Source organism: Entelurus aequoreus, linkage group LG10 (genome assembly GCF_033978785.1).
Source record: "Entelurus aequoreus isolate RoL-2023_Sb linkage group LG10, RoL_Eaeq_v1.1, whole genome shotgun sequence".
In the NCBI taxonomy this organism is placed as follows: Eukaryota; Metazoa; Chordata; class Actinopteri; order Syngnathiformes; family Syngnathidae; genus Entelurus; species Entelurus aequoreus.
The window spans coordinates 60,324,026-60,350,856 of NC_084740.1; the positions used below are offsets into that span (position 1 = coordinate 60,324,026).

The 26,831-nt window shown below is 41.6% G+C and overlaps 2 protein-coding genes across 3 annotated transcripts in view; both read left to right on the forward strand.

Moving 5' to 3' along the window:
- The window catches only part of tmem266 (transmembrane protein 266), an 80,957-nt gene that overhangs the window by 26,900 nt on the left and 27,226 nt on the right, over positions 1 to 26,831 (forward strand). For both annotated transcript variants that reach the window (XM_062061311.1, XM_062061310.1), the window contains exon 5: positions 14,209 to 14,363. In XM_062061311.1, the coding sequence (XP_061917295.1) occupies positions 14,209 to 14,363 (155 nt within the window). The remainder of the gene's footprint in view (positions 1 to 14,208; positions 14,364 to 26,831) is intronic.
- LOC133658851 (uncharacterized) lies at positions 17,460 to 25,323 on the forward strand. The gene is made up of 2 exons (XM_062061307.1): positions 17,460 to 17,685; positions 18,506 to 25,323. Exon 2 carries the CDS (start codon positions 18,729 to 18,731, stop codon positions 24,822 to 24,824), a length of 6,096 nt encoding a protein of 2,031 aa, XP_061917291.1. The 5' UTR covers positions 17,460 to 17,685; positions 18,506 to 18,728; the 3' UTR covers positions 24,825 to 25,323.

A 26,831-nucleotide genomic window follows, 5' to 3' on the forward strand; every position in this document is an offset into this window, starting at 1 on the left:
TAAACATCTACAATGCATCCCCCCAGGCATCTTCCAGTTGGTTATAGTAGTGTATATGTGTTATAGGACTCCTTTGAGAGAGCAGGGAAGACACTCGTCACTTGCAAGAATGAGCATAATGTTGCTGGTAACTAGACAGGTTGCTGTGACCTCCAGACTCGGTGAAGCTCAGACTTCCTGGCAAAGCTTTATGCCTGCACAGCCGTCACTTGTCCTGAGTTTTCATCTGCATCTCAGCTGGCTGCCCACAGCAGCATATGCCACTGATCTCCAGGGGTCAGACTGAGAGGTGTGAGGCACACAGCAATGACAGCTGGTTCATGTGGGTCAAACGGCCACTTGGACTGGAGGATAGCGAGGGAAATGGGGATAAAAGATCGAAGCAAATAATCTTCATCCGCTTTCTATTCACAAAGCTACCAGTGGTATCATTTAAGCAGTGTAGTGTCCCTGCTCGTGATGGATTTACTGATATGGGATTGACTGATACAAAAAGACTACCTTATTTCGTGTGTGACATCATTCACATAATTGGACAAGGATAATTACTGTAGTTGGTTTAATCACCAGCAATTTGTCCAATCCATCTGTTGTACCTGAGGTGTTACTGCCGCACTTGACTTCAATGCAAGATTTTAACAGCGAAAATTGAATAAATCCACCCTAAAATGTAATGTGTTCTTACTTGGTCTATACACCAAAGCAACCAGTTATGTAGTGTAATGCAAATCATCAATGCTAGTTTTTCAAACAACATCCATGACATACCTGTAGAGGAGTTGATAAATGTCCAAAAGATGTTGCTTTTTTTCCCCCTCGCCCTGTCAAATAGTCAGAGGAACAGTCCTCTTCATCAAGCTGTTCCTTCAAAAAATCAAATAAAAAAAAACGAATAGAACAGACAAGTCATTGTTTTGTCTGCTCGCGGAAAACAAATATCCTAATTTACGATTTGACTTCCTCGAATGGCCTTGACGCTGTGAAAACAGGACCAGGCTGTTCTGAAAAACACCCCCGAGGACACCTCAATGATGGACGCTTTTGACCTCCCTCCCTCCTCAACGACACCTGGAGTCGATCTTTTGCAGATCGGCCTCAATCTATAAAAAACATAACATCATCACACCCAAGACAATTGGGCACACATGCACACACACCCCCTCCCCTACCCCACGCCTTCACCACCGCTTGTTTCCCCTCAAGGTGATGGTCGGATGGCAGCGCTTCATAGCAGCGGTCGCCTTCCAGGGCCCCAACTCCTCACCCCTCTGTTGCGAGTTTGTCGTGATTAAATGTAATGTGTTTATGTGTGCATTGCATGGAGGTTTTTTCCCACTTCAGACTAGGCCCCCTTAGGAGCCCAGTCTAGATTGTATTTTTTTTTACTCATCTTTTTTCCCAGCATTTTACCTTTTTCCCATCTTTTACGGGGCGCCTTGTGGCGACCCATCAGCGTTCCTGTTCTGTAACTCTGTACACTGTTTGTTTGTCTGATCTTGAACGGCTTTGTGCTGAAAACAAAGTTTTGTTGTACTTGTGCAATGACAATAAAGACCTATCTGATCCGATCTGAGCTTGGCCCCATGTGCGCTTCAATAGATGACATTCGAGAGTGCAGGGTTTGAGGGTTTGTTAATATTCACAGACATGCAAAGTACGAGATTGCTTTTTAGGCTGAGAGTGCAGCAGTTCGAGTGTCCCGGTAAAAACCTATTTATCTGGGACAGCTTGTCTGCTGCTCAGCACATGGAGCCCGATCCATCTTCATTTGCTCAGTATCTGTGGTCCATTTCTCTGGCAAAGACCTGCTTAGGATCCCCACTGCGAGGTCGCTCTTCAGCGTGAGGCTCCGATCACATAAACAGCTGTGGCCTTGGGAAAATACAAATCATTTCACCACCAAGTGTGGTCACTAGCTCAGAAACAGCTGCATATTCTAATGAGGTCCAATAGAAAAGCGGTTATCCACAATTTGGCCTTTACAAAGATAATAATGCTTAACTTGAGCACTGATTAATGGTGTAGAACTGCACTGCATCTTACAGAGAGCTGTATTTAATATTGTCGTGGTCCTAAAAAAGGAGTATTTATTGTCATGACATTCTTGTTTTCAAGTCTTCAATCTTCAGTCTTCAAGTTGACTGTATACCTCTAAACCAGGGGTGGCCACACTTCTTCTGCAGGCGAGCTACTTTTCAATTGACCAAGTCGAGGGGATCTACCTCATTCATACACGTCATTTATATCTATTTGTTTATGAAATACGATTTTGTTAGGCAAGGCAAGGCAACTTTATTTGTATAGCGCTTTTCATACACAAGGCAGACTCAAAGTGCTTCACAGACAACAAAGTGAAATGAAAGAAAATAAAAGCAAAATTAAAATGCAGACAATAAAAATAAAAACAGTGCAGACTTTAAAAGTTAAAAGATTAAAAGATTTAGCTGAAAGCTAAGGTGAACATAAGTCTTCAGTCTAGAGTTGGGGAAAGTCTGACATCTTCAGGAAGTTTATTCCAGCTATTTGTTGCATAGTGACTGAACGATGCTCTCCCTTGATTTGAGTTTACTCTTGGAACCGCTAACAGATTGGTCTCAGAAGATCTTAGTGATCTAGAGGGCTTATATAGTGGGAGCATATCAGTAATATACTTCGGCCCTAGACCATGTAGTGATTTATATGTGAGCAGGATGATTTTGAAATCAATTCTCTGATGTACAGGGAGCCAATGTAAGGATTTAAGAATTGGTGTAATGTGCTCACATTTTTTGGTCTTTGTTAGAACTCTAGCAGCAGCGTTCTGAACAAGCTGTAGCTGCCTGACAGTTTTTTTGGGAAGACCTGCAAGGAGACCATTACAATAGTCTAGCCTACTGGCAATAAAGGCATGTACAAGTTTTTCAAAGTCTTGAGCTGACATGAGCCCTCTAAGTCTTTTTACATTTTTGAGGTGATAGTAGGCCGATTTTGTTACTGATTTGATGTGACTGTCGAAATGTAAATCAGAATCTAAAATAACCCCAAGATTTCTGGCTTTATTTGAGGTTTTCAGGGACAGTGATTGAAGGTGTTGGACGACTTTAAACCTTTCTTTTTTAGCACCAAAAACAATTATCTCACCTTTAACAAGTTAAAGGTATTTAATGATAATACAAGCATGTTTAACATTCCTTTCTTTCTTTCTTTCATAAGTTGGTATGATTGTGATGACTTGCATTGATTGGAATCAGACAGTAGTGATGATAACGTCCACATTTTCAAATGGAGGAGAAATAAAGTCCTCCTTTCTGTCCAATATTACATGAAAGTGGTTGTTTTTTGCCAACTTATTTGTCCAGCTTCCATACTCCTTTTTATACACTTTACAAGAAATACATTGGCGGCAAACTCCGTAGCTTTCTGAGACCAGCGTCATCTTACGAGATCCTCGGGTGCCGTGAATGTCAATCAAGAGACGAAAGTGACGTCTTGGTGAAGATTGATGATCCCTAATTTCTTGGACTAATTTTTTAATGCCTGGCTGGCGATCGACTGACACACCATCGACCGGTAGCTCGCGATCGACGTAATAGGCACCCCTGCTCTAAACCTTCTTGCTTTGATTTGTAGAAAGAAGCTAGCTCAAAAACATGAATTTATTACCTACTGGAATATTTATTACATTTTATTTACAGCAAGTTAGTTCCAATCTTGTATTCATGTAGCTGAAAATAAGCTCGGGTAGAGAAAGTAAGAAAAGAGTAAGGTGGATGATGTCCTCTGACCTCTGCTGTTCTGTTGCCTGCAAGCTCACAGTCGGCGTCCATTTCCCCCTACGGAACTCGCTGAGTTCAGCAAATGGCCGCAAATCGGTAGGGCCTCTCACCACGTGGAGCACGGTGAGAGCACAGTTACAGTAACAGTACGGGCAGAAAAGTTATCAAATGATCTGAAACATTTTGAGTGCTCTTTGACATTACCGTTCAATCATTTGAAATAATGACTTGAACTCACATGATAGCTTCCTAATGGTGGTAATAAGTGACACAAGGGGGTTCTAACTTACTGTTGACATTGCTGTATTGTACTGAGCAGACAGGACAAAAGAATGCATCAAAATAAGTTTGTTTTTCTGAATCATATTTCTCCTTTTATACTTCCTCTGTTTTAAATGTTTGCTATAAAGTTCCATATTTGAAATATTGATGACAGTAAATAATGGACTAATGCAGTCTTTTTAACCATAGGCTTGGGGCCCACTAGAGGCCGCCAAAAATATCTGTTTCTTAGCTGTGGTCATTATGGGCCGCAGTGGTACTCAGTTGTAATACATATTTCCACCACTTGTGGCTGTAATGACAAAATTAAACAAACAAAAGACGTCTGGATCTAAAGTCTTGGAGAAGTTTCTTAAGCGCGACAATTTTGACAAAAGTGATGAAGCTGTATTTTCATTTGCACTTACATTTTATTGACAGTTTATTTAAGAAGGATATACTTTATTATTATTTAGTTAGAATATATTTATTTTAGCACTGCATAATTCCGTGTACATTTATTTTTAATCAGTTTTCATGGGTCCCTTTTTTGCAGAATGTTTTATTTATTTTTGTAATCAGCCTGACCTAAACCTTGACAATATTTTTTGTTTTGAACACATGCTTTCATACCATAAGTAGGTTGGATATAACTATTGAATTTGACTATTTACTAATTCAGTGTTAATATTTGAGTGGGCCTCGATGTCAAAAAGGTTAAGAACCCCTGGACTATTGCAAAACAGGTGTACCTAATGGTGTGACCATTAGGTACACCTGCACAATCTAATGAGATCCAAAATGTGGACATATAAAGATACTAATGCTCCTTGAATCCCTGTGTGATTCAAGGTTGACAATGATCAAAATAATGTAATATATAAAATAATGATGCAAAAAACTGCAAGCATGAATCACTTTGTGTGTAGATCCAATTAACTCTGCCCGAGTGTGCCGTGCTCCTTTGCTGACCTACGTGGCTCTGTTGAAAATTTGCAATCAAGGTATTGATCAAGCGCACCGGTCAATGGCCTTGCCAGAGCTGTGCAACTTCTGTGGAGTCATGTGATTTATGTTTTTTTTTTTGGCGACCTCAGAAGAGGTTTGTGTGCATGTGTAACAATCAATAACTTCAATGAGTTGATAGAGTGGCCCTAACTTGATAGCTCTTAATGAAACAAACACACACAGCAAGCAGTCCTGCTTGTCCTTCATTTCATTTACCACAATCCTTCAGTTAATAGAATAGTGACATGTGAGTGAAAGTCCATCCCATCACTCCACCTGATGTTTTTATTCCATCCGGACATTCTGCAGCAGCCGGCATCATGTTCGGCATGCAATCACATCTGTCTCAGCCCGCTATTGATTGTCCTCATGATCTCCTCGCTTTGCCCTCCTGTCAGCTCACCCTCCGTCTCTCTCAAACCCCCACCCTGCCTGTTGATGTCTTCATGAAACAGCACACACATACACCACCCTTTCCGCTCTTATTCCCTCTGGCAATATTCCTGTGTGTGCGTGCGTAGACCAGAGCTGGGCAAATATTTTTTTGACTCGGGGGCCACATTGATAGAAAAAAAATGTGTCTGGGGGGGCCAAGGTGTATGTGTGTATATACATTTAGCTGTAAAAATCTGCTGTACAGTATGTGTGTTTGGGTCCCTTTTTTTCCAGGAACACTAATACCAAAAGTCACAATGTCCGATAGAATTCTAAAAACATTATGACAGACCACCTCAAAAAACAACAGTACGGTGGTAGAGGGGTTAGTACATCTGCCTCACAATACAAAGGTCCTGAGTAGTCCTGGGTTCAATCCCGGGCTCGCGATCTTTCTGTGTGGAGTTTGCATGTTCTCTCCGTGACTGCATGGGTTCTACTCCGGCTTCCTCCCACCTCCAAAGACATGCACCTGGGGATAGGCCCCTCCCACCTCCAAAGACATGCACCTGGGGATAGGCCCCTCCCACTTCCAAAGACATGCACCTGGGGATTGGCCCCTCCCACTTCCAAAGACATGCACCGGGGATAGGTTGATTGGCAACACTAAATTGGCGCCTAGTGTGTGAATGTGAGTGTGAATGTTGTCTGTCTATCTGTGTTGGCCCTGCAATGAGGTGGCGACTTGTCCAGGGTGTACACCGCCTTCCGCCCAATTGTAGCTGAGATAGGCTCCAGCACCCCCCGCGACCCCGAAGGGAATAAGCGGTAGAAAATGGATGGACCTCAAAAAACCGAATGGAATTTTACAGTTTTTTGCTGAATGGGACACCCAACATGTACACTACCGTTCAAAAGTTTGGGGTCACATTAAAATGTCCTTATTTTTCAATGAAGATAACTTTAAACTAGTCTTAACTTTAAAGAAGTACACTCTATACATTGCTAATGTGGTAAATGACTATTCTAGCTGCAAATGTCTGGTTTTTGGTGCAATATCTACATAGGTGTATAGAGGCCCATTTCCAGCAACTATCACTCCAGTGTTCTAATGGTACAATGTGTTTGCTCATTGGCTCAGAAGGCTAATTGATGATTAGAAAACCCTTGTGCAATCATGTTCACACATCTGAAAACAGTTTAGCTCGTTACAGAAGCTACAAAACTGACCTTCCTTTGAGCAGATTGAGTTTCTGGAGCATCACATTTGTGGGGTAAGTTAAACGCTCAAAATGGCCAGAAAAAGAGAACTTTCTTCTGAAACGCGACAATCTATTCTTGTTCTTAGAAATTAAGGCTATTCCACAAAATTGTTTGGGTCACCCCAAACTTTTGAACAGTAGTGTACATTAAAATAAAGAAAGTGGGATTTACAATATTAACTAGGAACAATAAAAAAAACACTGAATATTAACAACATATGAACATCGCTCCTTTTTTACTTCTCAGACCAGGTCCTTGATAGTTGGGGATCTTTTACAATCAAGCAAAATACAACAATAATGTAAAAATAAAAAAACAGCAAATCATGAATGAAACGTGTAATAAACACCAACAATGTGATATATTATAAATTTTAGGCAGAAATTTGTTTTAAAAATCTGCTTCCGCATCTGTTTCACACACGTGTTTAGGGCTGACATTTCAGGTGACTACCTCTTGAAGCTCATGGAGAGAATGCCAAGCGTGTGCAAAGCAGTAATCAGAGAAAAGGGTGGCAGGTTTGAATCAACTAGAAGATAAAACATGTTTTCAGTTATTTCACCTTTTTTTTGTCAAGTACATAACTCCACATGTGTTCATTCATAGTTTTGATGTGACAATCTACAATGTAAATAGTCATGAAAATAAAGATTGAATGAGATGGTGTGGCCAAACTATATATATATATATATATATATATATATATATATATATAGTGAGTGTGTTTGTGTGTATGTGTCTGTGTGTGTGTGTGTGTGTGTGTGTATATATAAGTGTATATGTATAGTCACTAGGGCTGTGAATCTTTGGGTGTCCCACGATTCGATTCAATATCGATTCTTCGGATCACGATTCGATTCAAAATCGATTTTTTTTTTCCAATTCAACATGATTCTCGATTCAAAAATGATTTTTTTCCCGATTCAAAAGGATTCTCTAATCATTCAATACATAGATTTCAGCAGGATCTACCCCAGTCTGCTGACATGCAAGCAGAGTAGTAGATTTTTGTAAAAAGCTTTTGTAATTGTAAAGGACAATGTTTTATCAACTGATTGCAATAATGTAAATTTGTTTGAACTATTAAATGAACCAAAAATATGACTTATTTTATCTTTGTGAAAATATTGGACACAGTGTGTTGTCAAGCTTATGAGATGCGATGCAAGTGTAAGCCACTGTGACACTATTGTTCTTTTTTTAAAATTTTTAAAATAAATGTCTAATGATAATGTCAATGAGGGATTTTTAATCACTGCTATGTTGAAATTGTAACTAATATTGATACTGTTGTTGATAATATTCATCTTTGTTTCACTACTTTTGGTTTGTTCTGTGTGGTGTTTGTGTCTCCTCTCAATTGCTCTGTTTATTGCAGTTCTGAGTGTTGCTGGCTCGACTTTGCTTTTGGAATTGGATTGCATTGTTATGGTATTGCTGTGTATTGTTTTGTTGGATTGATTAGTAACATTTTTATATATTTTTTTAAATTACAAAAAAAAAATTAAAATAAAATAATCGATTTTTTAAAAATGAGAATCTATTCTGAATCGCACAACATGAGAATCGCAATTCGAATTGATTTTTTCCCACACCCCTAATAGTCACCCGTATAGTCACTTTACACATACTGTATAGTCAATCAATCAATCAATGTTTATTTATATAGCCCTAAATCACAAGTGTCTCAAAGTATAGTGTGACGTAGATCACCGTAATAACTCCTATAACAGCCAAAAGTGTAGATTTCAACCATTAAAATACTTTCTATAGTTCAAAAACTTACGTCCATTTAAAAACATCATAATGGCGGTGACAGTTTTGATGTTAAAGGTCTAGAAAAATTATGTAGAACGTCCGGCGGGCCGAATTGAAAATTTTAAGGGGCCGCATGTGGCCCGCGGGCCGTATTTTGCCGAGGTCTGCCATAGATAGTGCCCATTTGATCCGAACCTGAAATGACCCTCAGAGAGCAACAGAAGTGATTTCCTCCCCCCAACTTCCTTTTACCACTGAAGCCTCAGGTTTGAAGTGATTTCCCTAAAATTAAGTTTGGGAGTTGGGAATGATCCGTCATTGCCATGTTCTCTACTTCCAGACAGGGGGTTTCTTTACAGCTTTATTAGATTAATGCTTTTTCTTGCCTGGCTGGAGTTAGAACGTCTGAATGAATTATTATTCTATTCCACAGAGTGTGAGTTACATCGCACGCTATTCCGTCCAGCTCATTCCATCTCTGCTCTAAATGCTCCTTTTCCTCTGCGCCATTATAACTGACCAAAATGTGATATTGATCCTTGGTCAGAGATTGCTGCTGGACTTTTTGGAATGGCACCACTAGCACCTAACACAGGGGTGTCAAACTCATTTTAGGAGCTCAGGGGCCACATGGAGGAAAATCTATTCTCACGTGGGCCGGACTGGTAAAATCATGGCATAATAATTTAAAAATAAAGACAACTTTAGATTGTTTTTGTAAATCAAATGCAGATAGAAACAAAAGAAATAAGCTCCTGACTGGAAGGATAGACAGAAGATCAACAATACTACTATCAGGAGACACCGAACCAAACACTGGACCTGTAACCACACGGTTAATGCTGTGCCGCCTGTCGAAGCCTAGCAATGCTGTTGCTAACGACGCCATTGAAGCTTTGATTGATTGATTGAGACTTTTATTAGTAGGTTGCACAGTGAAGTACATATTCCGTACAATTGACCACTAAATGGTAACACCCGAATAAGTTTTTCAACTTGTTTAAGTCGGGGTCCACTTAAATTGATTCATGATACAGATATATACTATCATCATAATACAGTCATCACACAAGATAATCACAATGAATTATTTACATTATTTACAATCAGGGGTGTGGAGGGGGGGGGGTAGGATATGGACAGCAAGTAGTGGACATAGAGAGAGAGAGAGAGAGATCAGAAGGCATAAGAAAAAGTATCTGCATTTGATTGTTTACATTTGATTATTAGCAATCCGGGGAGGGTGTTAGTTTAGGGTTGTAGCTGCCTGGAGGTGAACTTTTATTGCGGTTTTGAAGGAGGATAGAGATGCCCTTTCTTTTATACCTGTTGGGAGCGCATTCCACATTGATGTGGCATAGAAAGAGAATGAGTTAAGACCTTTGTTAGTTCGGAATCTGGGTTTAACGTGGTTAGTGGAGCTCCCCCTGGTGTTGTGGTTATGGCGGTCATTTACGTTAAGGAAGTAGTTTGACATGTACTTCGGTATCAGGGAGGTGTAGCGGATTTTATAGACTAGGCTCAGTGCAAGTTGTTTAACTCTGTCCTCCACCTTGAGCCAGCCCACTTTAGAGAAGTGGGTAGGAGTGAGGTGGGATCTGGGGTGGAGGTCTAGCAGTAACCTGACTAGCTTGTTCTGAGATGTTTGGAGTTTAGATTTGAGGGTTTTGGAGGTGCTAGGGTACCAGGAGGTGCATGCGTAATCGAAAAAGGATTGAATGAGAGTTCCCGCCAGAATCCTCAAGGTGCTTTTGTTGACCAGAGAGGAGATTCTGTAGAGAAATCTCGTTCGTTGGTTAACCTTTTTGATTACCTTGGTTGCCATTTTATCACAGGAAAGGTTAGCCTCTAGAATGGAACCTAGGTAGGTGACCTCATCTTTCCTGGTGATAACAATGTCACCCACTTTTATGGTGAAGTCATTGACTTTCTTGAGGTTGATGTGGGACCCAAACAGGATGGATTCTGTTTTACCCAAGTGTATGGATAGCTTGTTGTCAGCGAGCCAGGTGCAAGTTCTACAGAGTTCAGCACTGAGGATTTTCTCCACCTGTGACTTGTCCTTGCCGGATACCAGCAGGGCAGAGTCATCCGCAAACAAAAACAATTCACAGTCGCATGCCGATGACATGTCGTTTATGTATATTAGGAACAGTAAAGGTCCCAATATACTGCCTTGGGGGACTCCACAGCTCACCGAGAGGGGGGGGGGGGGGGTGGTGGTGACACGGTGCCGTTCACCTCTACCACCTGCTCCCTCCCCTCCAAGTAAGATTGCATCCAGCTCCATGAGTTTTTGTTCAATCCGATTGCTCTGAGCTTATCCAACAGTATATAGCTAACTTAGCTACGGGACCTCGTCAGAGCTATGATAAAAACATTAGCGCTCCACCTACGCCAGCCCTCATCTGCTCATCAACACCCGTGCTCACCTGCATTCCAGCGATCGACGCCGCGACGAAGGACTTCACCCGATCATCGATGCAGTCGGCGGCTAGCGTCGGCTAGCGTCGGATAGCGCGTCTGCTATCCAACTCAAAGTCCTCCTGGTTGTGTTGCTGCAGCCAGCCGCTAATACACCGATCCCACCTACAGCTTTCTTCTTTGCAGTCTCCATTGTTCATTAAACAAATTGCAAAAGATTCACCAACACAGATGTCCAGAATGCTGTGGAATTTTGGGATGAAAACAGAGCTGTTTGTATTGAGATACAATGTGTCCGAATACTTCCGCTTCAACCATTGACGTCACGCGCATATGTCATCATACATAGACGTTTTCAAGCGGAAGTTCCCCGGGAAATTTAAAATTGCACTTTATAAGTTAACCCGGCCGTATTGGCATGTGTTGTGATGTTAAGATTTCATTATTGATATATAAACTATCAGACTGCGTGGTCGGTAGTAGTGGCTTTCAGTAGGCCTTTAAGTATAATACTCTTGGCAAAACATTTTTGGTTAGTTAAAAATTCTGAGGGGAAAAAATTGCTGCAGTTTCAAGAACACAATGAAGAACACAATGAACTTAGACTTAGACTCGTAGTGTATCTACTAAGCCAAGGATGTCAAACATGCGGCCCACGGGCCGGATGAGGACCGCAAACAGGTTCAATCAGAGCCGCGAGATGAGTTTGCATTTTTAAATAAAAAAAAGTGCTGTTCTCAATGTTTCCACTGAATGTCGCAATAGCGATTCTGTTAGGCAAGCAAATAGTTTATAACGGGGCGATCAAGTATACCAAGCAAGAGGTACACGGTAAATTAGGGCTGCAACTCCTCCCCCTCGACCCAACGTAAAACAAACAAGAGTAAAATAAACAATTGGTAACCCCACTTAAAATGCTGCATGAGACAGCACATTGATATAGTTCTGTGAAAATGATTGTCTTCTGTGCAAATTTTAAGAAATTGAACAGTGGAAATGACAAATGAGGCAGTTGATACGTAACAGAGTTTTTATTTATGCTTTATTTGTTTTTTGTTCAATCCTAGAAGGGCTGGGACTTAAAGGACAATACGGCCGGGTTAACTTATAAAGTGACATTTAAAATTTCCCGGGAAATATCCGGCTGAAACGTTGCGGTATGATGACGTACGCGCGTGACGAAGTCAGAGTAACGGAAGTTATGGTACCCCGTAGAATCCTATACAAAAAGCTCTGTTTTCATTTCATAATTCCACAGTATTCTGGACATCTTTTGCAATTTGTTTAATGAACAATGAAGGCTGCAAAGAAGACAGTTGTAGGTGGGATCGGTGTATTAGCAGCGGACTACAGCAACACAACCAGGAGGACTTTGTTGGAGTGCTAGCCGCGCTAGCCGCCGACCTCACCTTGACTTCCTACGTCTCCGGGCCGCCAAACGCATCGGGTGAAGTCCTTCGTCCTTCTGCCGATCGCTGGAACGCAGGTGAGCACGGGTGTTGATGAGCAGATGAGGGCTGGCTGGCGTAGGTGGAGAGCTAATGTTTTTAGCATAGCTCTGTGCGGTCCGGTTGCTAAGTTAGCTTCAATGGCGTCGTTAGCACAGCATTGTTAACCCTCGCCAGCCTTGAAAGCATTAACCGTGTATTTACATGTCCACGGTTTAATAGTATTGTTGATTTTCTATCTATCCTTCCAGTCAGGGGTTTATTTTTTTTGTTTCTATATGCAGTTAAAGCACGATGCTATCACGTTAGCTCGTAGCTAAAGCATTTCGCCGATGTATTGTCGTGGAGATAAAAGGCACTGAATGTCCATTTCGCGTTCTCGACTCTCATTTTCAAGAGGATATAGTATCCGAGGTGGTTTAAAATACAAATCCGTGATCCAAAATAGAAAAAGGAGAGAGTGGAATCCAATGAGCCAGCTTGTACCTAAGTTACGGTCAGAGCGAAAAAAGATACGTCCATCACTGCCTCTCAAGTCCTTCACTGTAACGTTCCTCATCTACGAATCTTTCATCCTCGCTCAAATTAATGGGGTAATCATCACTTTCTCGGTCCGAATCTCTCTCGCTCCATTGTAAACAACGGGGAATTGTGAGGAATACTAGCTCCTGTGACGTCACGCTACTTCCGGTACAGGCAAGGCTTTTTTTTATCAGCGAGCAAAAGTTGCGAACTTTATCGTCGATTTTCTCTACTAAATCATTTCAGCAAAAATATGGCAATATCGCGAAATGATCAAGTATGACACATAGAATGGATCTGCTATTCCCGTTTAAATAAAAAAAATCATTTCAGTAGGCCTTTAAAATGTAATTGCCTTGTAAATACACTTAGATGAAGTCTAAGTTCATTGTGTTCTTCATGGTGTTTTTGAAACTTTACCAATTTTTTCCTCAGAATTTTCAATGAAGTGTTTTGTCAAGAGGATTATTTGTGGGTCGTACATTTTCAGAATGTGCTTGTTCTTTTTTGGGCCGAAGTAAAACAAAGAAAACAATCTGAAGTTGTCGTAGTTGTATTTTTAAGTTGTTATGCCATTATTTTACTCGTCCGGCCCACCTGGGAAATGGATTTTCCTCCGTGCAGACCCTCAGCTAAAAATTTACAAAATAAATATTAAATAGATAAAAACTTGTCTAAATATCAAATACCTCATTTTTCATTTCCACGTTTTAATCCTGTGCCAACTCAACAATCCGTACAAAAGAAGGTAGAAACTGTTCCAGAGGGTCCAGTTGCACTCTGCGCTCTCTTTTCTCTTTTTTGCCAGGGACATTTTGGAAAAATAAGTGTGCCAAAGTGCAATATGTTCGAGCAGAAGAGGTAAAACGGCCGATTTTACGTTCCATTTGGGTTGAGGTGGAGGAGCCGCTGCCACGCTTTACTGTTTACCCCCTTGCTTAGCATTCTCGCTATAAACCGTTGCCTAACAGAATTGCTATTGCGGCATCCAGTGGACACATTTAGAACAGTTTCTTTCATCAAAAGATTGCTGCTCCTTTTTCTACTTAGCAAAATCATCTCGCAGGAGGCGGGCCGGATTAAACCTGTTCGCGGGCCTAATCCTGCCCGCGAGCCATACGTTCACCTCCACCTGTGCACCTAAAAGGAGGTGCATGTGTTATTTTTGTAGCTTTTATGCATCATTCCTCAAAATGTTATTTCATCACGTCAGTTGTCTTTGGCAGCTAGAAACACAAACGTTTATTTAACATGGTAGGAAGTAAGAATGGTGGGAAATATGGATTTGTCTGAATGATATGTATGTTGACCTTTCCTGTGTGTTATTGACGTGACCTCACCTGTCATCGCACTTATCTTTACCCCCTCCGCCATTTTTGCCTTTTCCCACTCAGGTCCAACTGGCTGAAGCCGTGTTGCGGAGGGCGAGCGGCGCTGTGGCAAGTGTGTCTGGTCTCAGCCGGCTTCAACTGTGTCCTTGTGGCCTGCGTGGTTCTGGTGGTCGTCCTACTGACTTTGGAGCTGCTCATCGACACCAAGCTGTTGCAGTGTGAGTAAACAGATGTGGCTTCAGGAGTCCAGCTGTGCTTTTAATGGAATGGCAGCACTTGTCAGGACCTGTAAACATTGTTGAGCATGTCACAGCTGTTGGGAACAAGCTGCCGACTTTTCATCCTCCTTTATAATGGTTATAGTTGTTGATTGCATCATAAATCACCATTTTTAAACACTTTTATTATTAAAAATAAACATCAAACATCATTTATGGGTGATTCACGACGGTGCCAGGCCTGGCCGTGGTAAACAAGTTTACAAGTAGTAAGATTATTATTAATAAATCGAATATTTTCATTGTTTGAGCATAAAAATAAGTTAACGGGGGTGCCCACACTTTTTCAGCAGGCCAGCTACTTTTCAATGACCAAGTCAAGGTGATCTACCTCATCTTCATATGTGTGTGAATATATATACATGTATATATATATATATATATATATATATATATATATATATATATATATATATATATATATATATATATATATATATATATATATATATGTATATATACATACATACATACATACATACATACACCGTATTTTTTGGATACTTCGATATATATATATATATATATATATATATATATATATATATACATACATACATACATACACACACCGTATTTTTTGGATACTCATATATATATATATATATATATATATATATATATATATATATATATATATATATATATATATATATATATATATATATATATATATATATATATATACATACATACATACACACACCGTATTTTTTGGATACTCCTATATATATATATATATATATATATATATATATATATATATATATATATATATATATATATATGTATATATATATATACATACATACATACATACATACACCGTATTTTTTGGAGTATAAGTCGCTCCGGAGTTTAAGTTGCACCGGCCTAAAATGCATAATAAAGAAGGGAAAAAACATATATAAGTCGCATATATATGTGTGTGTGTATATATATATATATATATATATATATATGTATACATATATATACATATATGTATACATATATATACATACATACATACACCGTATTTTTTGGAGTATAAGTCGCTCCGGAGTATAAGTTGCACCGGCCGAAAATGCATAATAAAGAAGGGAAAAAACATATATAAGTCGCACTGGAGTATAAGTCGCATATATGTGTGTGTGTGTATATATATATATATATACATACATACATACACCGTATTTTTTGGAGTATAAGTCGCTCCGGAGTATAAGTTGCACCGGCCGAAAATGCATAATAAAGAAGGGAAAAAACATATATAAGTCGCACTGGAGTATAAGTCGCATATATGTGTGTGTGTATATATATATATATATATATATATATATATATATATATATATATATATATATATATATATATAGTCACCCGTATAGTCACTTTACACATATAGTTAAAAGTCAAAGTATGCCGCGGCCATTTTGATGTCTATTTTGTAAAAAAAGAAAATGCTTAAAAAAAAAAAGACATTACATATGTTTGATAAAACCTAAAGTCAGCTTTGTGTTATAGGTGACAAAGTGTACATTAATAATTATTACACAGGTAAAAAAAACATTTAAAATAAATCTGAATATAATGAGAAAAAGCTCAAATTTTGATCCTAATAAGAATACGTTGTCACTCATAACACAAAGATGACCCTAAGTTGTTTTTAAATACTGGATATATATTTCCTTTGTATCTTTTTTTTAAAGAGATAAAAATAATCATCAAAATTTCCACCTCCACACTTTTGTGCCTTTAATGAGACCCTTGGTGGAAGAAGTTTGGACACGCCTAAGTTATTAGTATCAAATATTTAGGGTTTTTTTCATGTTAAATCACAAATTTTTGCTCCGTTTTTTAAAATTATTACTGTTATTTTCTTATCCAAAATAACTTGAGCGGTGGACCGCACTTTGGACACCCCTGTGTTCTCCAGTTTAGAAGACATGCATTTGCATGCAATATAAGCAATTTTTCTGTCAAAATTGAAAGAACGAATACGTTTAGTAAAAAAGATGAAGTGCTTTATCAACGCACACAATTTCCAGGCTTTCGCAAGCCACATAAAATGATGTGGCGGGGCCCCTGGACGTTGAATTCGACACATGTGGCCCAGAGGATCCTCCGGCCACTAAAACTTGGCCATGACGTGAAAATACTTTGTCATTTGCTGGGTTATCCTCAAAGTTAGAACTAAGCTTAAATGTGATGTAACCACGGGCGTATGTTGTTCTGCAAAAACTTGGTCAATTTGACAGTCACAGCTACAATCATTAGCTGTGTTGTTAGCATTGCGTCATTTCACATCGAGTTATTGATGCCAAAGAGGAAGTGCATCTTTGAAATCATTAGAGTTCATCTCCAGTCTAGTTAGCATTAAATGCCACGCTGAGACCCATCAAGTCCTGCTACATCCCATTGTTGATATCGATTGTGTCAAAAAGTCACCAATGTGGGGATGTGTTATTGATGAGGCAGGAGTTTAAGATGAAGTGCATCAAAAAGTTGTTCTGCTAAAACATGAAGATTTGCCAACAACTGTCACTCAAAACCCGAAAACAAAAGCCTTAAAAAGGACGTTAAAGGCCTACTGAAATGAATTTTTTTTATTTAAACGGGAATAGCAGATCCATTCTATGTGTCATACTTGATCATTTCGCGATATTGCCATATTTTTGCTGAAAGGATTTAGTAGAGAAAATCGACGATAAAGTTTGCAACTTTTGCTCGCTGATAAAAAAAAAAAAAGCCTTGCCTGTACCGGAAGTAGCGTGACGTCACAGGAGCTAGTATTCCTCACAATTCCCCGTTGTTTACAATGGAGCGAGAGATTCGGAGCGACAAAGCGACGATTACCCCATTAATTTGAGCGAGGATGAAAGATTCGTAGATGAAGAACGTTACAGTGAAGCACTAGAGAGGCAGTGATGGACGTATCTTTTTTCGCTCTGACCGTAACTTAGGTACAAGCTGGCTCATTGGATTCCACACTCTCTCATTTTTCTATTGTGGATCACGGATTGTGGAGTTGAAACTCAGTGTGAATGAAGTGTCCCTGCCCTGGAAGTAAGAAGCTGTCTCCTCCTTAATCTTACTCCTTGGTGAAGTACCAGAAAGAACTACATTTCCCAGAACACCAAGGTCAAGATGGCCACCAATTGGCTGATTCAAGGCAGCTGTTAAGGAATGGTGGTGCTGTCTCATTTCATGCAAGCAAGCAGAGCGGCAAGACGCAAAAATCTACAAGATCCATCTTTAAAAGACTTCCAACACACCAATGGTCGGTGAATATACCCACTTTGCAATATGCTGAAATGCTTATTTGTTAAAACTCACCTTGACATGTTGGTTTACTTACCTGTCTTAAATTGTTTTTAGTTTGAACCACAGCAAATTTACTCCAACCTTGAGCATTGATTGCATCTGGGTATTTTCTTACTGTTTGATAATTAAAAAGCTTGAGTTAATTGAATTGTTAAATAAGCTCAATTTAAAGGGATAAAAAGTCAAAGATTATGGTTCAAAGTTAAAAGTAATAAAGATAAAAGCAAAGTTGAAGGATAAAAATGTTAAAACTTTTGCTTAAAGTTAAGCTAATTATACTTACCTTTATACTTACCTTACTAATTAAGCTACCTTATTAATTAAGCTAATTATACTTACCTTTTACTTACCTTTACTCCGTTTGGTGGATTTACTCAGTTCCATCATGGTAATGAATTTACATGATTGATTACTTAATTGCATGATTAGTTAAATGATTAATTGAGTGAACGATTAAGTAATTAAACGATTGATTGATTAAATTAAATGATCAATTAATTTTGACTTCTTTAAAGTGACTAAAACTACTTTTCTGATTTACTTGTTTCATTTTACTGAAACTGGTTAATTTGACAGTGCATTCACATGCATTTAATCTAAGTGTCTAGAGTCCTTTTGAAAAGTAATGTTAGATAATTTAAAAGTTTAAACAATGGTATTTAAAAGTTGCAAATTTAACTTTAAAAATAATACCTGTTTGAGTCAGTTGAATTTGAACCTTTTTGTAAATACCTGTACATATATTGTTTTTCCATTGTTAACACTTGTGTTCGAAGGTTAACAACCTGATTGAATGAAGATCAACAGAAAAGAAACCAACAAAGCCAAAAAGTTGGATAAATAAAGTTGATCAATTGGAAATCCGAGTTGTCCTGGTGTCCTTTACGGAGTCAATAAGTGGAACTTGACAGTTGTTAACCACGGACCAGCCCTGGACAGTGAAGATCAAAGGCCTCAAGACCCAGGGGAGCTGTGGACGCCGGAGAAAACGGGATAAAGATGGCCGAAGAGGTATTGGGGAAGACTGCCGTGATCCTCAAGCAGGAGAGGACGACAGCCAAGAGGAACCTGACCAGAGTGGCCAACCTGATCTCCAGAGGAGCAGGCACCATGCTGCAATCCGAACTAAAAGAGGAGTTTGCCAAGTTTGCCGACCGTTTCACATCACTGCTGGATGCCAACGAGGACTTCAAGATTGGCCTGGAGGCTGACGTCAAGAAGGATGACCCAGATGGGGAGCTCGAGAAACAGCAGGAGGATGACATCCGAGCAACTATAAAAGATGCCGAAGATAAGATGGCAGAAATCAAGGACATTGTCCAGACCAACCTGTGGGGAAGATACGGGAAGACTGAGCTGAAGGCAGCGATTTCCGAGGCAGAGGACGCCATTCAAAGGGCTGAAAATGTAGCAGTTGAAAGCAACAACGTGGAAGGCTATGACGTTTACCTCACCCTGCTGAATGAGACGGTGAGTGTTACCATCCATACCATGGCCCATTGGGAGAAATGGATCCCTCAGCACTTAAAGGACGAGATGGATGACAAACTAACACAAGTGAAAGCAGCTCACTACAGGCTCAAGTTGAGGAAAGCTGAATTCGCCACATCCAGGAGGCTGGCTGATCAAGGTGCAGGAGGACGACCTGGCCAACCAACACATCCCATTGTGAGGATAAAGCCTACATCCCTACCAGTCTTCCATGGGAGCAAAATAGACTTTCACAGGTGGAAGAAGGATTGGGAGAGCCTCCAGAAACAAGGGGAGCCGACTGGATCACCAGAGGTAAAGAAGATCCAGCTGTTGGAGAGCGTCAGTGATTCCATTGCCAAGGAACTAAGACTGTCCACCTACACCACAGCAACAGATATCTTCAGGGTCCTCGAAAACAGGTACGGCAACAAATCAACGATCACAGTCGAAATCTTGGAAGCGCTGGACAAGATGGCACAAGTCAAGGGGAACCAGCCCAGGAAGGTCATTGACCTAATACAAGCTGTGGAGAAGGCCCTTGCTGACCTGACGGAGCTAGGAAACTCTGGAGCCATCAGAAACCCCCTCGTCATCAGGTCGATTGAAAGCAAGTTACCAGATTTCATAAAAAGAGACTGGCTGATGTATATGGTTGAGCCCACCAACCGTGGAACCCCAGACAACCATTTTGATATGCTCCTAAAGTTCCTAAAGAGCCAGGAGGAAATACTGGAACGACTCGAGCAACTAAAGCTGGTGGACAAAGCGGAAGAAGCAGACAGGAAGAAGCCAGAAAGAAAGTTTGCATCTACCAGGGCTACGAGTAAAGATGGTGACGAGGTCTGTGGCATTTGTGGTGGTGGTGGGCACACCAACAAGATCTACTTTTGCAAGAAGTTTAAAGGCTTGAAGCTACATGAGAAGAAAATGGCCCTGAAGAAGCTGGGAGCGTGCAGGAAGTGTCTTGGGTATCACGACGCAGGTGGCTACTGCAGAGACACCTTCCTATGCGGAAACCAAGACTGCAAAAGGGCAAGCGGCACACCTGACCACCACTACTTCCTATGCCCAACAGCAGAGGCCAGAAGAGAAGGAAGCAAAGGTGCAAAAGGAGGAAAAGAAGGAAAAGGTAAATTCACTGAGGAACAGGAGGCCTTCTTGTCACAACTTGCCCCAGAACTGGCAGAGAAGGGCAGAAAGGCATTCTCAAACCGAGCCTCAATGACTCTCAAATCAGCGGGCCAGTCTGAACTGCTGAAGGAAACTGGGCTGGCTGAGTTACCAGTGATGATGATGTTGATGATGGTCACAGCTAACGCAGGTCAGAAGATTGGCACACTTATAGACCTGGCATCCGACACAAATTACATCACTCACAAAGCTGCCGAAAGACTTGGCCTGAGAAGTGAAGACATAGCGCTGGTCGTACATGGAGTTGGAGGCATGACAATGAAAGTCAGGACGAAAAGGTACCTCCTGAAGGTCCGAGTCAAGACTCCCAAGGGGACTGAGCGAGCACATCAACTGGTCTGCTATGGCCTGGAGCAAATTGCAAAGGTCCATCAAGCAACTGAACCCGAAAAGTTGAAAAGCTTCTTCCCAGATGTCCAGCTTGAGGAGTTAGAAAGACCAGAGGAAGTCGAGCTCCTCATAAGCCATCGCGAGGGACGACTCGCACCCCAAAGACTAAAAGTCATCGGTGACCTTGTCCTATGGGAGAGCCCCCTGGGCAAAACAGTCGGTGGAGCACACCCTGACTTGCTCGAAGAAGTGGAGGTGGCAGCATATGAGTCAAGAACCCACTTTGCCCGCTCCATGAGAACCGCTGCTGTCCGATACCAAGAGATCACAGTCCCAGCGTCTGAGCCAGGCCGGCTACAGCAGGACGATGTGGCCCACGCAACTACATCTGCCAGTAACCGTGAATTTCTTGATTGGTGGCACTGGGACAGCATCGGAGCTGCATGTGAGCCGAAATGTGGAAGCTGCCGGTGTGGAAACTGTCCTCCAGGAGGAAAGGACATGACCCTGGCGGAGGAGAGGGAGTTTGAGATCATTAAAGGAGGACTCACCTACAAGATGGAGGACTCTCACTCCTCAACTCCACACTGGGATGCCAAATATCCCTGGACTGAAAATCCAGCCTCTCTCCCCAACAACAAAAGAGCAGTCCAAGCTTGCTTCTTGAGAATGGAAAAGCAACTGAGCAAAGACCCAGACTGGAAAGTTGCATATTCCACCCAGATCCATGAAATGGTCCAAAGAGGCGCAGCCATAAAACTCACCAATGAAGTCATGGAGAAGTGGAAAGGACCAGTTTGGTATGTCAGCCACTTGGTGGCGCCAAATCCCCATTCAGTGACTACACCAGTTCGTATTGTCTGGAACAGCAGCCAAAAATACAACGGAGTGAGCATGAATGATCTTCTCCTAAAAGGACCAGATGTTCTCAACCCCATCAGAGCTGTCCTGCTCCGATTCAGAGAAGGAGTGAACGCAGCTCTGGGCGACATCAGAAAGATGTATAACTCTGTCTGGTTGGAAGAGCGAGAGATGTATCTGCACAGGTTCCTGTGGAGAGACAGCCCAGAAGAGGAAATCAGTGAGTATGCCGTCACCAGAGTCAATATGGGCGACAAACCTGCTGGCTGCATTGCTCAATTGGCCATGAGGGAAACTGCAAGTCTGCCCAACTTCACTCACCTGCAGGATGAACGCAGAGTCATTGAAGAAGACAGCTACGTGGATGACCTGTTGACCTCCCACAATGACCTGAACAGACTTGACCAAATCACAGCTGGAGTTGAAGAGGTCCTAAAGGCTGGAGGCTTCTTCCTCAAACCATGGGTCAGGTCAGGGCAAAGTGGGAGGAAAGAAACTGAAGCGGATGTCCTAAAGCCAGAGCAAGGAAACACCTTGATTCTTCCAAACCAAATAAGAGAAGGAGAGAACAAAGCCCTGGGCATCGGCTACCAGGTGGACAAAGACAAACTGTACATGCTGACGGCGGTTAACTTTTCCAATAGGAAGAAAAAGATGAGAGTTGGCAAAGATCTTCTTGAAGAGGAGGTGAGAGCTGAAACGCCTAACCCACTGACGAGGAGAGCTCTCCTAAGCCAAGTTGCTGCACTGTACGACCCAATCGGCCTAGTTGCACCGGTCAAGCAGAAGGGAGCAATTCTCGTCCGTAAAGCATTCCAAGAAGGAGGGGGTGGCAAGCTGACCCAAGAAACCTGGGATCAACCTCTTTCAGAAAGACTCAGGGAAGAAGCCATACAGCTCTTCGAGGAATATGCCCAGCTTGGACAGGTGAAATTCCACAGGAGCCTCACACCGCCCGACTGGAAAGGGAAACCCTACGGCATCACATTTTCTGACGGAAGTGACAAAACCTATGGTGCTGTGATGTACGTCAGATGGGAGACAAGTCACGGAACTGAAGTTCGATTCGTGGAAGCAAAGGCCAAACTGACACCCCTGGACCAAAAGGGAGATGCTGTAAAAGCAGAAATCTGTGGCGCAGTCTTTGCTGCCAGAATTCGGAAGTACGTGGAGAAACATGCCCGTATGAAGATTGAGAAATGGTTCCACCTACTGGACAGTCAAACAGTCCTCGGGGCCATCCAACGAGAATCATACGGATACCAAACCTTCTTCGCCAACAGAGTGGGCGAAATCCAGATGTCCGGGCCAGTGCAAGACTGGTGGTGGATCAGAGGAGATCTGAACATTGCTGACTTAATAACAAGAGGAGGCAATCCCAAAGACTTAAATGAGGAATCCACATGGCAAAACGGACCAGAGTTCCTGAAGTGGCCAGTGGAGGAGTGGCCTATTCAGTCAGCTGGAGAAGTTGCAGCCCAGGCCAGGGAGAGTGTAAACAAGCTTCAAAGAAAGGCATTCTCTGCTGCACTGACCAGAGCTCAAGCTAAGATGAGTCGGCAAAAAGAAGACCCACTGGCCACTCCGGAAAAGGAAAGTCCCTGTGAAGAATCGAAACCTATTATGCCAAGAAGAAAACCCACTAGCTGGGTGAAACATCTTGTGGATGTAAAAAGGTTCAGTAGCCTGACAAAACTGATCAGAGTTGTTGCCTGGACACGACGAGCTGCCGAGCAGTGGCTGAAGAGGAGGTCGAACCCAGGACAACCAAAGTGGGAGGCAACACCCAAGCAGGCTGGATTGGCTGGCACTGAACTAGAAGGTGCACGTGAAGACGTCTTCCTCGCAGCACAAGAAGGTGTAACATTCCCAGTCACTACTCTGAGCAGATTGGCAGTATTCAAAGATGTGAAAACTGGACTCCTCGTTTGTGCAGGGAGGATCCAGATATTTAACGAAGATGAGACAGCCGTGCCAGTCTTGCCATTTGAAGCATGGGTGTCAACATTGCTGGCACAAGAATCCCATGACGCTAACCACGAGGGGGTAGCAGGAACCCTTCTACGGATGAGGAAGACAGCGTGGATAATAAAGGGCCGGAGAATTGCCAAGAAAGTAGTTGACAGCTGCATAGTTTGCAGAAAGAACAGAGCAAAGAAGTGTCAACAAATCATGGCAGACTTACCTCCAGAGCGAACCACCCCAGCTGCTCCTTTTGAATTCACAACCATGGACCTATTCGGCCCTTATGAAGTGAAGGATGAAGTCAAGAAAAGAACCAGACTGAAAGTGTGGGGAATCGTCTTCAGTTGCATGGCCTCCCGTGCCATACACACTGAACTAGTGAGTGACCAGTCATCCCAAGGCTTCCTCCTCGCCTATCAGAGGTTCACGTCACTCAGAGGACATCCCAGGAAGCTCTGGTCAGACCCCGGCACAAATTTTGTGGGCGCCAAACCTGCTCTGGAACAGCTGTACACATTCCTTGACCGACTGGACAAGTCTCAAGTCGAAGACATGGCTGCCAACCATGGAACAGAATGGTCCTGGAAGATCCACCCTGCGGATTCTCCCCACAGAAATGGTGCTGCAGAAGCGGCTGTCAGAGTGGTCAAACGGGCCCTGACCAATGTCGGCGGAGATGGTGTCTTCACCTGGGGTGAATTTCAAACCTTCCTCTACATGGCTGCCAACCTTGCAAATGAGCGACCAATCGATGCAAGAACTCAAAGCAGGGAAGACTGTGTGGAATACATCACCCCGAACTCTCTGCTCCTAGGGCGTGCCAACCCTAAGGGAGATCCTGGAGACTTCCAGTTTGATCGCTATCCTTATAAAAGACTGCAAGTAATTCAAGCTGAAGTCACCAAATTCTGGAAGAAATGGAGCCAACTAGCTGGACCCAACCTCTTCATAAGAAACAAATGGCACACCAAAGAGCGAAATGTTTCTGTCGGAGATGTGGTCTGGTTGGCTGACCAAAATGCCCTGAGAGGACAGTACAAGCTGGCCAGAGTAGTCAGAGCCAATACGGACAGCAAAGGCATCGTAAGAGACGTGCTTGTGAGGACCTTTCCCAGCTATCCTGTCCCCATCAAGAAGACAAGCGACAAAGAAAAACCGACCACGAAAACCAAGAGGCTCAGACATCAAATCCCAGCAACAATCCTGCATAGGGATGTCAGACGCCTCATCATTCTAATTCCCATTGAAGAACAAAGGAAAGAAGGACCTGTGTGACCCCATTGGGTTTTGAAAACCATGAGGGCCAAGTGGGAGGTGTGGAGTTGAAACTCAGTGTGAATGAAGTGTCCCTGCCCTGGAAGTAAGAAGCTGTCTCCTCCTTAATCTTACTCCTTGGTGAAGTACCAGAAAGAACTACATTTCCCAGAACACCAAGGTCAAGATGGCCACCAATTGGCTGATTCAAGGCAGCTGTTAAGGAATGGTGGTGCTGTCTCATTTCATGCAAGCAAGCAGAGCGGCAAGACGCAAAAATCTACAAGATCCATCTTTAAAAGACTTCCAACACACCAATGGTCGGTGAATATACCCACTTTGCAATATGCTGAAATGCTTATTTGTTAAAACTCACCTTGACATGTTGGTTTACTTACCTGTCTTAAATTGTTTTTAGTTTGAACCACAGCAAATTTACTCCAACCTTGAGCATTGATTGCATCTGGGTATTTTCTTACTGTTTGATAATTAAAAAGCTTGAGTTAATTGAATTGTTAAATAAGCTCAATTTAAAGGGATAAAAAGTCAAAGATTATGGTTCAAAGTTAAAAGTAATAAAGATAAAAGCAAAGTTGAAGGATAAAAATGTTAAAACTTTTGCTTAAAGTTAAGCTAATTATACTTACCTTTATACTTACCTTACTAATTAAGCTACCTTATTAATTAAGCTAATTATACTTACCTTTTACTTACCTTTACTCCGTTTGGTGGATTTACTCAGTTCCATCATGGTAATGAATTTACATGATTGATTACTTAATTGCATGATTAGTTAAATGATTAATTGAGTGAACGATTAAGTAATTAAACGATTGATTGATTAAATTAAATGATCAATTAATTTTGACTTCTTTAAAGTGACTAAAACTACTTTTCTGATTTACTTGTTTCATTTTACTGAAACTGGTTAATTTGACAGTGCATTCACATGCATTTAATCTAAGTGTCTAGAGTCCTTTTGAAAAGTAATGTTAGATAATTTAAAAGTTTAAACAATGGTATTTAAAAGTTGCAAATTTAACTTTAAAAATAATACCTGTTTGAGTCAGTTGAATTTGAACCTTTTTGTAAATACCTGTACATATATTGTTTTTCCATTGTTAACACTTGTGTTCGAAGGTTAACAACCTGATTGAATGAAGATCAACAGAAAAGAAACCAACAAAGCCAAAAAGTTGGATAAATAAAGTTGATCAATTGGAAATCCGAGTTGTCCTGGTGTCCTTTACGGAGTCAATAAGTGGAACTTGACACGGATTTGTATTTTAAACCACCTCGGATACTATATCCTCTTGAAAATGAGAGTCGAGCACGCGAAATGGACATTCAGTGCCTTTTATCTCCACGACAATACATCGGTGACACACTTAGCTACTGAGCTAACGTGATAGCATCGTTCTCAAATGAAGATAGAAACAAAAGAAATAAACCCCTGACTGGAAGGATAGACAGAAGATCAACAATACTATTAAACCATGGACATGTAACTACACGGTTAAAAATTCTCAGCCTGGTAAGGCTTAACAATGCTGTTGCTAACGACGCTAAGGCTAATTTAGCAACTTAGCAACCGGACCTCACAGAGCTATGATAAAAACATTAGCGCTCCACCTACGCCAGCCAGCCCTCATCTGCTCATCAACACCCGTGCTCACCTGCGTTCCAGCGATCGACGGCGCGACGAAGGACTTAATCCGTGGGTTTGGCGGCAAGCATCGGCTAGGCGTAGTAAGTAGTCCTTGTTGTGTTGCTGTAAGTATTGTACTTAGCCGCTAATACACCGATCGATCCCACCTACAACGTTCTTCTTTGCAGCCTCCATTGTTCATTAAACAAATTGCAAAAGATTCACCAACACAGATATCCAGAATACTGTGGAATTTTGTCGAAGAAAACAAGAGGTTTTTGTACCGGGTCGATGGGGTACAACCACTTCCGTGGATTTTGTGACGTCACACGCATGAATCATATCCAAAGGAGTTTTTCAACCGGAAGTGTGGCGGGAAT

Bases quoted from the DNA above. Each gene is read 5' to 3' on its own strand.
- LOC133658851 (XM_062061307.1), top strand. From the start codon at position 18,729: ATGGCCGAAGAGGTATTGGGGAAGACTGCCGTGATCCTCAAGCAGGAG.